Source organism: Bombina bombina, chromosome 3, assembly GCF_027579735.1.
Source record: "Bombina bombina isolate aBomBom1 chromosome 3, aBomBom1.pri, whole genome shotgun sequence".
Taxonomy (NCBI): domain Eukaryota; kingdom Metazoa; phylum Chordata; class Amphibia; order Anura; family Bombinatoridae; genus Bombina; species Bombina bombina.
The window spans coordinates 982,775,358-982,788,650 of NC_069501.1; the positions used below are offsets into that span (position 1 = coordinate 982,775,358).

Genomic DNA, 13,293 nt, shown 5'->3' on the forward strand with positions numbered 1-13,293 from the left:
TAGTATTGAGAAAGTGTAACTAGAAAAGTAAATGATCATTTACTCTGAATTTATACAAACTTTACAAATGAAAGTAACATACGTCTCTACTAAAGTGTGGGAAAATAAAGGAGTTAAACTTGAGATCCATATGGTTTTAATCTTTGTAAATCAGAACATGGGAACCTGTAACCCTTGAGAAATCAACCCATGACCCCTTTAAGCATGCAAAGCAATTCAGTGGTGTTTTTATATTTATATTCTGTATTCAGTTACACTTATGGCTTTCTCAGTTTGAACAGATCCTCTTGACTTGTTTAAAGCTTCATTCTTTGTACAGACAACATATTTATACGTAGTGTCTAGTTATGGTTCTCTGACAATCTTGGCAGGCTCGCTATTCGCTCGCTATCCGCTTGGCAGGCATTTAAAAATGAGCTACACTAATAATGTGACCTCTTTTATGAAGCAGTTCACACAATGTTTAAAAACATGAGTCATTAACCAGATTTATGCTTCAAATAATAAATCACTTCCCAATGAGATCTTCATAGCAAAAAAAAAAGGTAATTTAATTGCAAAAAACATTTATTTATTTTAAAGGGTCATTCAAGTGTAAAAAATAAAATAGTCTTTTTCATTAACACATTTTAGATTACAAGTGGAGAGCAATCAATAGCACAGGGTGCATTATCTGTTGTGCAACCTCGTACAAAGAATAATCTGGTGGTACAATTAGATGGTTAAATATTGGAGGAACAAAGTACCTAGAGTGAATAGTAAAATCTTACAACAACCTATTCTGTCTGGAGGGGGTGCAGCTCCAAATATGTTATCCTATCATGAAGCGACAAGACTTTACCATATTACCTTGTGCCTCCCTCCCGCATACCTACTGCCTCCCTCCCGCATACCTACTGTCTCCTTCCCGCACACCTACTGCCTCCCTCCCGCACACCTACTGCCTCCCTCCTGCACACCTACTGCCTCCCTCTCACATACCTACTGCCTCCCTCCCGCATACCTACTGTCTCCTTCCCGCACACCTACTGCCTCCCTCCCGCACACCTACTGCCTCCCTCCTGCACACCTACTGCCTCCCTCCCGCACACCTACTGCCTTCCTCCCGCACACATACTGCCTCCCTCCCACACACCTACTGCCTCCCTCCCGCATACCTACTGCCTCCCTCCCGAATACCTACTGCCTCCCTCCCGCATACCTACTGCCTCCCTCCCGCACATCTACTGCCTCCCTCCCGCACACCTACTGCCTCCCTCCCACACACCTACTGCCTCCCTACTGCCTCCCTCCCGCACACCTACTGCCTCCCTCCCGCACACCAACTGCCTCCCTCCCGCACACCTACTTCCTCCCTCCCGCATACCTACTGCCTAACTCCTGCACACCTACTGCCTCCCTCCCGCATACCTACTACCTCCCTCCTGCATACCTACTGCCTAACTCCTGCACACCTACTGACTCCCTTCCGCATACCTACTGCCTCCCTCCCACATACCTACTGCCTCCCTCCCGCACACCTACTGCCTCCCTCCCGCACACCTACTGCCTCCCTCCCGCACACCTACTGCCTCCCTCGCGCACACCTACTTCCTCCCTCCTGCATACCTACTGCCTAACTCCTGCACACCTACTGCCTCCCTCCCGCATACCTACTGCCTAACTCCCGCATACCTACTGCCTCCCTCCCGCACACCTACTGCCTCCCTCCCGCACACCTACTGCCTCCCTCCCGCACACCTACTGCCTCCCTCCCGCATACCTACTGCCTCCCTCCCGCACACCTACAGCCTCCCTCCCGCTTACCTACTGCCTCCCTCCCGCACACCTACTGCCTCCCTCCTGCACACCTACTGCCTCCCTCCAGCATACCTACTGCCTCCCTCCCGCACACCTACTGCCTCCCTCCCGCACACTTACTGCCTAACTTCCGCATACCTACTGTCTAACTCCCGCACACCTACTGCCTCCCTCCCGCACACCTACTGCCTCCCTCCTGGATACCTACTGCCTCCCTCCCGCATTCCTACTGCCTCACTCCCGCACACCTACTGCCTTGCTCCCGCACACCTACTGCCTCCCTCCCGCATACCTACTGCCTCCCTCCAAGATACCTAATGCCTCCCTCCTCCATACCTACTCCCTCCCGAATACCTATTGCCTCCTCTCGCAAACCTACTGCCTCCCTCCTGGATATCTACTGCCTCCCTCCCGCATACCTACTGCCTACCTCCCGCATATCTACTGTCTCCCTCCTGCATACCTACTGCCTACCTCCCACATACCTACTGTCTCCTTCCTGGATATCTACTGTCTGATCTAATTTGGCTGCCGAAGCATAATAGACAAGGGGATTTCCTCACTAATTATATTATTTCCTCCAATCTTAAATTTTGGGACAAATTTATAATCTCTAGCATTGCATCTGTTTCCCTCTCATACTATTCGAGGTCTATTGCTTACACTGTAGACCTCTGGCAGGAAAAATAGTTATTTTAACCAAAGCATCTTAAAGGGACATGAAACCCAAAATTTGTGTATATGTACAGTATATATATATATATATATATATATACACACACACAGTAAAACACATAAACACTTAATACATATGTACACACACACACACACACATATGCTGGATTTTTCACCATTTTACATGGAATCCTAAATAAAACATCAATTTGGTTACAGACTCTCTGCATTTATCTGAATGACTTCAACTAAGTTTGTATGCAGCACTTGACGTGACATCACCTTGCTACATGTACCGCACCACCTCTTTCAGAATTCTTGTTCATGACCTCTGGTATCTTTGTTTCTGCCATACTATAGGATGCATGATTTATAGGGTTATATACTAGATTGATGACAAAGCACAGGAGTTGGTTAGAATTATGGTATATTATATATAAGGATTTTCCCACTCCTGTCACATAGCTGATGCTTCATCTAATCTTATACCTTATATTAATTATGCCCTGATAGTGTTTTTATTTGTCCTCCATAGCTGTAATTAGATTTTCGTTTTTAATATGTTTTTTAACTTTTTGCTAGCATCCATTAAGCAGTGCCTGATTGCGGATATTATACACACGGATTATTGTGCGTAAAGAGTAATTGGCCCACTTTGTTTGTAAACAGATATCCGTGCCATGCTATTGGCTATTAAGATGACACACTGCGTCTGTATGTTGTCCTGGTTACTGACGTCTGAGCGTGATGCACGCCAACTACGTCACCTCCGCCCTGGCACTGCACACGGGCCGCATTTGCGGCTCGGCGTCTAATGGAGCTACACACATGTATTTAAGGTGATGGGGTAAACGATGGGGTATACTGCTTTTGTGATTTCCTAAGTTGTATCATGCATTTGAGAAAGGGGGTGTAATACCTCCGAAACGTCATGCTATTTTTAATATAACTTATTAAATGTTAAGTTTTATCTGACCAGTGAGTGCCTTTTGTGCTTGCGATTTTGGATATTTTTCAAAGTTCACCCTGGGAGCTGCTAATATTTATGGAGTGCCTTTTCTCCTGACTACGTTTTATATATATATATATATATATATATATATATATATATATATATATATATATATATATATAGGTAGCCCTCAGTTTACGCCGGGGTTAGGTTCCAGAAGGAATGGTTGTAAATCGAAACCGTTGTAAATTGAAACCCAGTTTATAATGTAAGTCAATGGGAAGTGAGGGAGATAGGTTCCAGGCCCCTCTCAAAATTGTCATAAGTAACACCTAATACATTATTTTTAAAGCTTTGAAATGAAGACTTTAAATGCTAAACAGCATTATAAACCTAATAAAATAATCACACAACACAGAATATATAATTAAACTAAGTTAAATGAACAAAAACATTTGCTAAACAGCATTATAAACCTACTAAAATAATCACACAACACAGACTTCACTTGCATTTTTCTGCAAACAGTTCTTTCTATGCATTCCAATCTGGACTGATTTATAGACAGGAAGATCTTGTTCCTTTGAAATCTGCTCGATAGCTCAGGTCTGATTAATTTCAGCTTGCTTGGCTTTGCTGCAACATAAGCGGACAGCTCCACCTACTGGCTATTTTAATAAATGCACTGCTTCTCAATGCTTTTCAATAGCAGTCACATGACTGGAAAAAAAGGTTGTTATTCTGAAACGGTGTAAATTGAACCGTTGTAAAACGAGGGCCACCTGTATATATATTGGCCATTGCTAACCCCTTGAACCCAGTAGGGAGCCCCCGTCATTCAACCAGCAACAATGGGTAGAGTCTATATTAAAGCCCAGGCTTACAGGGCTAGCTCAACTACAACTAGCCAAGCCAGGAGAAAAACTACTCTCCCACAGAGCCACACAAGGCCATGCATCCAACCAAACAGCCACACACACACAACAAACAGTGGGAGGGAGGGCAAACCGCTGGAGCAGGCAACAAAGAGGAAGAAGATGATCATTTGTTTTAAAGCCTTTAGACTTGGCTTATAAATTATTCTATAGCAACACAAAAATTGCTTGTAATTCTAAGGTGTGTACTGTCCCTATTCTTATTCATTCATTTTCTTTCATCCTTGTGCTAAGGTGCTAATCAGCAAGGTGCCGTGATTGTAATCTGAATATATCTGATTCATTATTTCACTAAACCACAAGTCAGCATATGTTTAACCCAGTCCCCTGGCAGACACTAGGTACTAAATTAGTAACTAAAGCAGTCCGCATGTCTACACCAATATCAGTGACAGCTGTACACACTTACATGGGTAATGGTTCAAACTGCTTTGTGTTGTTTACCCGGGAGCAGAAAGTGTAGTTTAGCCGGAGGTTACTCTGACATATTTTGTCCTCTCCACATCCTTCTCTGAGGAAGTTCACCTGTCAACACATTAGGAACAATATATAGGAGGTGACACAATGAGACAGATAAAGCAGTGCGGCATATACAGGTACAAAATTCCCAAATCCGGAATTACAAAATCCAAATTTATTCTGAATTGCAAACTTTTTAATCTATATTTTTTAACAATGAAAATTATCAGAAATGACTATTTGCCCCAAACTTCTCTGCCTGTGTCTTTGGTTTGGTTTTGTGTTCTAAACTGCAAATAATAGTCTATATATATATATACATATATATATACTGTATATATATTAAAACAAATATTACCTTTCTGATTATAGTACTGTACGATCTTCCTGAGATTACTATGTATACAATAAAGCTACCTTTATGTTACATGTATAAGCTGTAAATGACAAACGATATTGTTGGGGTTTTCCACCTGTAATATGACATATAGTGCTATCCCTTACTCCCATGCACTATACAGGACATACAGGGCTTCATACAGTACATGCACCATTTATTTACCTCTGTGGTGTAGACATTTGTGTCTTCCGCACTAAGCACGGGCATGAGAGGAGGAAGTGTATCCGCTGATGACTGTCTTTTTCCACGTGCCTGACGTATGTTGTAAGTCACACTCACTGGTATTGATCTCAACTTGTCTTTTATACCCTCCTAAAAACAGGGACATGTATCATTAACAATAATCACCAAACAATGGGTATTCACAGATCCATAGATGACAAACAGTTAAACATCACACTGACACTGGTAAAGTTACAGTTAATACAACTACATAATTTGACTGATGTTTTTGATATCTAAAGGGATTTCTTCACCCCTTTTTTCAGCTGGATTGTATATAGATTATATATTCAAAAATATATTTTGTGAAATATATATTGTAATTTGAAAAAAAAATTGTTAAAACTACAGAACCAGAAACTGATACGATTAAAAAAATCTCCCTCAAGAAACTAAAATCTGAAAAAAAACTCATTAATAGCAGAATTCAGTTTTTTCACTACAACTGTAAGTCAGCCAAGTGAAACCATCGAAGGGGCATCTATCTCGCAACCGTTATAATAAATTCAACTGTTACGGATCCCATCATCAAAAAAAAAATAGCTTTAAAACCAAAACCTTACTAAACTAACAGATTAAAATAATGGGACAAAAGTCCATTCACATATGCACCAAAGAAAACTTTTAAAAAGGTCAAGAGAAATAAAATCAATAAAAACAAGACAACTTGACAGCTCTAAAATAGTAAGACTTGCCCACAAGACAAGGCAAGAGTCTTTATAAGTGTAATATTGAGAGCGCTAATGGCATTGTCTTTTTATTGTTGATTATACAATTCTACTGTATATAATGGTCTTCTAATAGAGACAAGACCGATTGAGTTAGTATTGAATAATGACCACTAGCCCCTGCATCAGCCATTTTGCACAGATAGGCACTTCAGATTTTGTTGGCCGGTGGTTAAAAATCATATTGAGTTGTCTACTTTCTTGGTATAAAAATACGGCCATGCTAATTAGTATAATTCTACATCAATACATATGAAGCATTATTCAGAAACTAAAGCTAATAGGATTGATTTGAAATGATAATTTATTTTGAATTAGACTCACACACATTTTAGAAGCAGTTTCACAATAAAAGTGCATTTATGTCTACATTTATTCTTAATTATCTACATTGTCCTGAACTTTAAAAATAATAGCGGTACCAGTAAAATTCTTGCTACGAGGCAACGATAATCTCAGGTAGAGAAAGCTACGGTATATGTAACTTTTATAACATGTACAAACTCTTCAAAATATATATCAAAGACAGGCACACATTCTTATCAGCCATTTTGTACAGTAATAGCTGAAATGACAAGAAACGGCTATTAAAACACTGAGCCTATGCCAGTTAAAAGAATATAATTTAATTTAAAATACGCACTTATTTAATCTTTATCTATATTTTTATTATAGTTTCTTTCTTTTTTAAAAGGACATGAAAAACAGAATTTTTCTTTGATGAGTTACATAGAGCATGTGAATTTAAACAATTTTACAATTTACTTCTGCTATCAAATTTGCTTCATTCTCTTGGTATCCTTTGTTGAAATAGCGGCAATGTACTACTGGGACCTCGTTGAACACATTGGGTGAGACAATGACAAGAGGCATATACGTGCAGCCACCAATCAGCAGCTAGCTCCTAGTACTGCATTGCCACTCCTGAGCCTATCTTGGTATGCTTTTCAACAAAAGATACCAAGTGAATGAAGCTAACAAGATAATAGAAGTAAAGTGGAAAGCTGTTTAAAACGGCATGCTCTATCTGAGTCAGAAATGTTTAATTGCTTCACTGTGCCTTTAAGCTGTTTTTAGGCAAAGAACTGATCCAGTTGAAAGCCCACTAGTGCCAGTCTGAGTTGCAGGAGCGAAACTACAGGGGGTGCAGAGGTCGAAATTGCGACTGGGCCCCCAAGGGTGGGGGCCCAGCTTCAAAAAATTTTTTTTTTTTTTTACAATAAAAAACGTTGACCTGCCACTGCCTGCACTGATATCATGTGAGTGTGACATGATGCTTCACTAGTGTCTCTGAATACAAGGGTTAGTGTTTCTGTTTTACCCATTGGTGTTTATGTGTGTGTGCGTATGTGTGTATGTATGTATGTATGTGACTGTGTGTGTATTTATGCATGTGTGTGTGCGTATGTGTGTATGTATGTGACTGTGTGTGTATCTATGCATGTGTGTGTATGTATGTATGTGACTGTGTGTGTATTTATGCATGTGTGTGTATGTATGTATGTATGTGACTGTGTGTGTATTTATGCATGTGTGTGTATGTATGTATGTGACTGTGTGTGTATTTATGCATGTGTGTGTATGTATGTATGTGACTGTGTGTGTATTTATGCATGTGTGTGTATGTATGTATGTGTGTGTGTATGTATGTGACTGTGTGTGTATTTATGCATGTGTGTGTATGTATGTATGTGTGTGTGTATGTATGTGACTGTGTGTGTATTTATGCATGTGTGTGTGTGTGTATGTTTGTGGAACCAGCAAATTACAGAACTTGTTACTACAGCTTGGGGGGCGGGGGGTAAACAGGGTCAGTCTATACAGTACCACTATATACAGTATGGGGGGCTGGACCATGTCACAGACTACTGTGGTCACTGTATAAAGTACTGGGGCGGGTAGGGTCAGTGGCGTCACTAGGGGGGGGGCGGGGGGGGCGGGCCGCACCCAGGTGACACCCTCCAGGGGGTGACACCAAAAAAAAAAAAAAATTTTTTTTTTTTTTTTTTTTTTTAAATTTTATTGAAATTCAAAGAAATACAATGTTGAGATGCATAGATTATTTTATTAGAGGCTGGAATTTGTGAACATTAGTGGGACTTGGGAAGTTGTAGACACACAATTTTTTGCCCCTTGAGCCAGTGCTGCAATTTCAACAAATAGTTTTCCCGGCGGCTTTTGCTTGTTTGTACTTTGCTCCTCCCCTGCCCAATTTCACTATGAATGTTGTGGGTGTGCCGTGGGGCTTGCAAAGTTGCGCTGCTAGCCTAAACCTGCCTGCCTATCTGTGCTCACTGCTCAGTGACATGCGGCCCAGGGCTGTGCACTGACAGAATTGGAACAGAGTCAGAGAGCAGAATTTTCATAGTTTGCGCGGCTAAATCTTTTCTTCAGTGATTTATTTTAGAGTGCTCTGTTTATCTTTCATTTGATGTTCTGCTGAGCCAGGGAGCAGCTCTAGGCATGAGCTTCATAATTAATGCAGTGCAGTTTACATATTTTGTATGTGTGTGCCTGAGTTTTTGTGTGTCTCAGTGTTTTTGTGTGTGTGTTTTTGTGTGTGTGTCTGAGTGTGTTTCCGAGTGTTTGTGTGTGCATCTGAGTATGTTTTTAAGTGTGTCTGAGTGTTTGTATGTGTGTTTGCCTGTGTTTTTGTGTTTGTCTGCTTTCTGGGGGGGGGGGGGGTGACACCATGACTTACCGCACCGGGTGACACCAACCCTAGTGACGCCACTGGGTAGGGTCAGGCCAGCCATCTCACCGGCAGATTACAGACTGTGTCACTGACTCACTATATACAGTACTGGTGGGTTAAACAGTGTCACTATATAGAGTAATAGGGGGTCAGACCATCTCACAGACTGTGGGCACAGGGTATCTCCTTTTGCAGACATGTAATCTGATTCACATTTTTTTCTGTGTTTTAATTATATATATATATATATATAAAGATATATATCAAATTCACTTTTTTTTGGGGGGGGTGGCGGGGTGCCCTTCTTAGATTCTTGCACCTGGGCCCTGTGGTTTCTAGTTACGCTGAGTTGTCGATGTATATTCTGACACTGGAGTATATACTGAGCATGTGCATATATGATAATACTTGTATGCCCCTTAAAGGGACATTTTACACTAGATTTTTGTTTGCATAAATGTTTTGTAGATGACCCATTTATATAGCCCCATCTGGGAGTGTTTTTGTTACAATGTATAGTTTTGCTTATTTTTTCATAACATTGTGATGATTTTCAGCCTCCTAACCAAGCCCCAAAGTGTCAGATGTATACACGCGTTTACAAACGACTTCTTGCTCCTGTTTGTTATCTGTCTTTTCATGTGCAGGGAGAGGAGAGTGGGGAGTACCTGATCTTTTTTTTTTACCAGACCCTTTCTGTGGGTGTTCCAGCCTAACCTTATTAAAGGGACATGAAACCAAAAAAAACATAATTTATGCTTACCTGATAAATTCCTTTCTTCTGTTGTGCGATCAGTCCACGGGTCATCATTACTTCTGGGATATAACTCCTCCCCAACAGGAAATGCAAGAGGATTCACCCAGCAGAGCTGATATAGCTCCTCCCCTCTACGTCAGTCCCAGTCATTCGACCAAGAATCAACGAGAAAGGAGTAACCAAGGGTGAAGTGGTGACTGGAGAATAATTTAAAAGATATTTACCTGCCTTAAAAAACAGGGCGGGCCGTGGACTGATCGCACAACAGAAGAAAGGAATTTATCAGGTAAGCATAAATTATGTTTTCTTCTGTTATGTGCGATCAGTCCACGGGTCATCATTACTTCTGGGATACCAATACCAAAGCAAAAGTACACGGATGACGGGAGGGATAGGCAGGCTCATTATACAGAAGGAACCACTGCCTGAAGAACCTTTCTCCCAAAAATAGCCTCCGAAGAAGCAAAAGTGTCAAATTTGTAAAATTTGGAAAAAGTATGAAGCGAAGACCAAGTTGCAGCCTTGCAAATCTGTTCAACAGAGGCCTCATTCTTAAAGGCCCAAGTGGAAGCCACAGCTCTAGTGGAGTGAGCTGTAATTCTTTCAGGAGGCTGCTGTCCAGCAGTCTCATAGGCTAAACGTATTATGCTACGAAGCCAGAAAGAGAGAGAGGTAGCAGAAGCTTTTTGACCTCTCCTCTGTCCAGAATAAACGACAAACAGGGAAGAAGTTTGGCGAAAATTTTTAGTTGCCTGCAAGTAGAACTTGAGGGCACGAACTACATCCAGATTGTGTAGAAGACGTTCCTTCTTTGAAGAAGGATTTGGACACAAGGATGGAACAACAATCTCTTGATTGATATTCCTGTTAGTAACTACCTTAGGTAAGAACCCAGGTTTAGTACGCAGAACTACCTTATCTGAGTGAAAAATCAGATAAGGAGAATCACAATGTAATGCTGATAACTCAGAGACTCTTCGAGCCGAGGAAATAGCCATTAAAAACAGAACTTTCCAAGATAACAATTTTATATCAATGGAATGAAGGGGTTCAAATGGAACACCTTGTAAAACGTTAAGGACTAAGTTTAAACTCCATGGCGGAGCAACGGCTTTAAACACAGGCTTGATCCTAGCTAAAGCTTGACAAAAGGCCTGGACGTCTGGATTTTCTGACAGACGCCTGTGTAACAAGATGGACAGAGCTGAAATCTGTCCCTTTAATGAACTAGCCGATAAACCCTTTTCTAAACCTTCTTGTAGAAAAGACAATATCCTAGGGATCCTAACCTTACTCCAGGAGTAACGTTTGGATTCGCACCAGTATAGGTATTTGCGCCATATTTTATGGTAAATCTTTCTGGTAACAGGCTTCCTAGCCTGGATCAGGGTATCAATAACCGACTCAGAAAAACCACGCTTTGATAAAATCAAGCGTTCAATTTCCAAGCAGTCAGTTTCAGAGAAGTTAGATTTTGATGTTTGAATGGACCCTGTGTCAGAAGGTCCTGTCTCAGAGGTAGAGACCAAGGTGGACAGGATGACATGTCCACTAGATCTGCATACCAAGTCCTGCGTGGCCATGCAGGCGCTATTAGAATCACAGATGCTCTCTCTTGTTTGATTTTCGCAATCAATCGAGGAAGCAGCGGGAAGGGTGGAAACACATAAGCCATCCCGAAGTTCCAAGGTGCTGTCAAAGCATCTATCAGAACCGCTCCCGGATCCCTGGATCTGGACCCGTAGTGAGGAAGCTTGGCGTTCTGGCGAGACGCCATGAGATCTATCTCTGGTTTGCCCCAACGTCGAAGTATTTGGGCAAAAATCTCCGGATGAAGTTCCCACTCTCCCGGATGAAAAGTCTGGCGACTCAAGAAATCCGCCTCCCAGTTCTCCACTCCCGGGATGTGGATTGCTGACAGGTGGCAAGAGTGAGACTCTGCCCAGCGAATTATCTTTGATACTTCCACCATTGCTAGGGAGCTTCTTGTCCCTCCCTGATGGTTGATGTAAGCTACAGTCGTGATATTGTCCGACTGAAACCTGATGAACCCCTGAGTTGTTAATTGGGGCCAAGCTAGAAGGGCATTGAGAACTGCCCTCAATTCCAGAATGTTTATTGGAAGGAGACTCTCCTCCTGATTCCATAATCCCTGAGTCTTCAGAGAATTCCAGACAGCGCCCCAACCTAGCAGGCTGGCGTCTGTTGTTACGATTGTCCAGTCTGGCCTGCTGAATGGCATCCCCCTGGACAGGTGTGGTCGATAAAGCCACCATAGAAGAGAATTTCTGGTCTCTTGATTCAGATTCAGGGTAGGGGACAAATCTGAGTAATCCCCATTCCACTGACTTAGCATGCACAATTGCAGCGGTCTGAGGTGTAGGCGTGCAAAAGGTACTATGTCCATTGCCGCTACCATTAAGCCGATCACCTCCATGCATTGAGCTACTGACGGGTGTTGAATGGAATGAAGGACACGGCATGCATCCTGAAGCCTTGTTAACCTGTCTTCTGTCAGGTAAATCTTCATTTCCACAGAATCTATAAGAGTCCCCAAGAATGGAACTCTTGTGAGAGGAAAAAGAGAACTTTTCTTTTCGTTCACTTTCCATCCATGCGACCTTAGAAATGCCAGAACTAACTCTGTATGAGACTTGGCAGTTTGAAAGCTTGAAGCTTGTATTAGAATGTCGTCTAGGTACGGAGCTACCGAAATCCCTCGCGGTCTTAGTACTGCCAGAAGGGCACCCAGAACCTTTGTGAAGATTCTTGGGGCCGTAGCCAATCCGAATGGAAGAGCTACAAACTGGTAGTGCCTGTCTAGGAAGGCAAACCGTAGATACCGTTGATGATCTTTGTGAATCGGTATGTGAAGGTAAGCATCTTTTAAATCCACTGTGGTCATGTACTGACCCTTTTGGATCATAGGTAAGATTGTCCGAATAGTTTCCATTTTGAACGATGGAACTCTTAGGAATTTGTTTAGAATCTTTAAATCTAAGATTGGCCTGAAAGTTCCCTCTTTTTTGGGAACCACAAACAGGTTTGAGTAGAACCCTTGTCCTTGTTCCGACCGCGGAACTGGATGGATCACTCCCATTAATAACAGATCTTGTACACAGCGTAGAAACGCTTCTTTCTTTATCTGGTTTGTTGACAACCTTGACAGATGAAATCTCCCTTTTGGGGGAGATAATTTGAAGTCTAGAAGGTATCCCTGAGATATGATCTCCAGCGCCCAGGGATCCTGAACATCTCTTGCCCAGGCCTGAGCGAAGAGCGAAAGTCTGCCCCCCACTAGATCCGGTCCCGGATCGGGGGCTCTCGGTTCATGCTGTCTTTGGGGCAGCAGCAGGTTTCCTGGCCTGTTTGCCCTTATTCCAGGACTGGTTAGGTTTCCAGCCTTGCCTGTAACGAGCAACAGCTCCTTCCTGTTTTGGTGCAGTGGAGGTTGACGCTGCTCCAGGTTTGAAATTCCGAAAGGGACGAAAATTAGACTGTCTAGCCTTAGATTTGGCTTTGTCTTGAGGTAGGGCGTGGCCCTTACCTCCTGTAATGTCAGCGATAATTTCTTTCAACCCGGGCCCAAATAAAGACTGCCCCTTGAAAGGTATATTAAGTAATTTAGACTTAGAAGTAACATCAGCTGACCAGGATTTTAGCCACAGTG

General features: G+C 42.2%; 1 protein-coding gene across 4 annotated transcripts in view; it reads right to left on the reverse strand.

The window, feature by feature from the left end:
• ITGA7 (integrin subunit alpha 7) overlaps window positions 1-13,293 on the reverse strand; it is a 331,759-nt gene that overhangs the window by 79,168 nt on the left and 239,298 nt on the right. For all 4 annotated transcript variants that reach the window (XM_053708086.1, XM_053708088.1, XM_053708089.1 and 1 more), the window contains 2 exons: window positions 5,384-5,533; window positions 4,772-4,887 (listed from right to left, as the gene is read on the reverse strand). In XM_053708086.1, coding sequence (XP_053564061.1) covers window positions 4,772-4,887; window positions 5,384-5,533 — 266 coding nt within the window. The remainder of the gene's footprint in view (window positions 1-4,771; window positions 4,888-5,383; window positions 5,534-13,293) is intronic.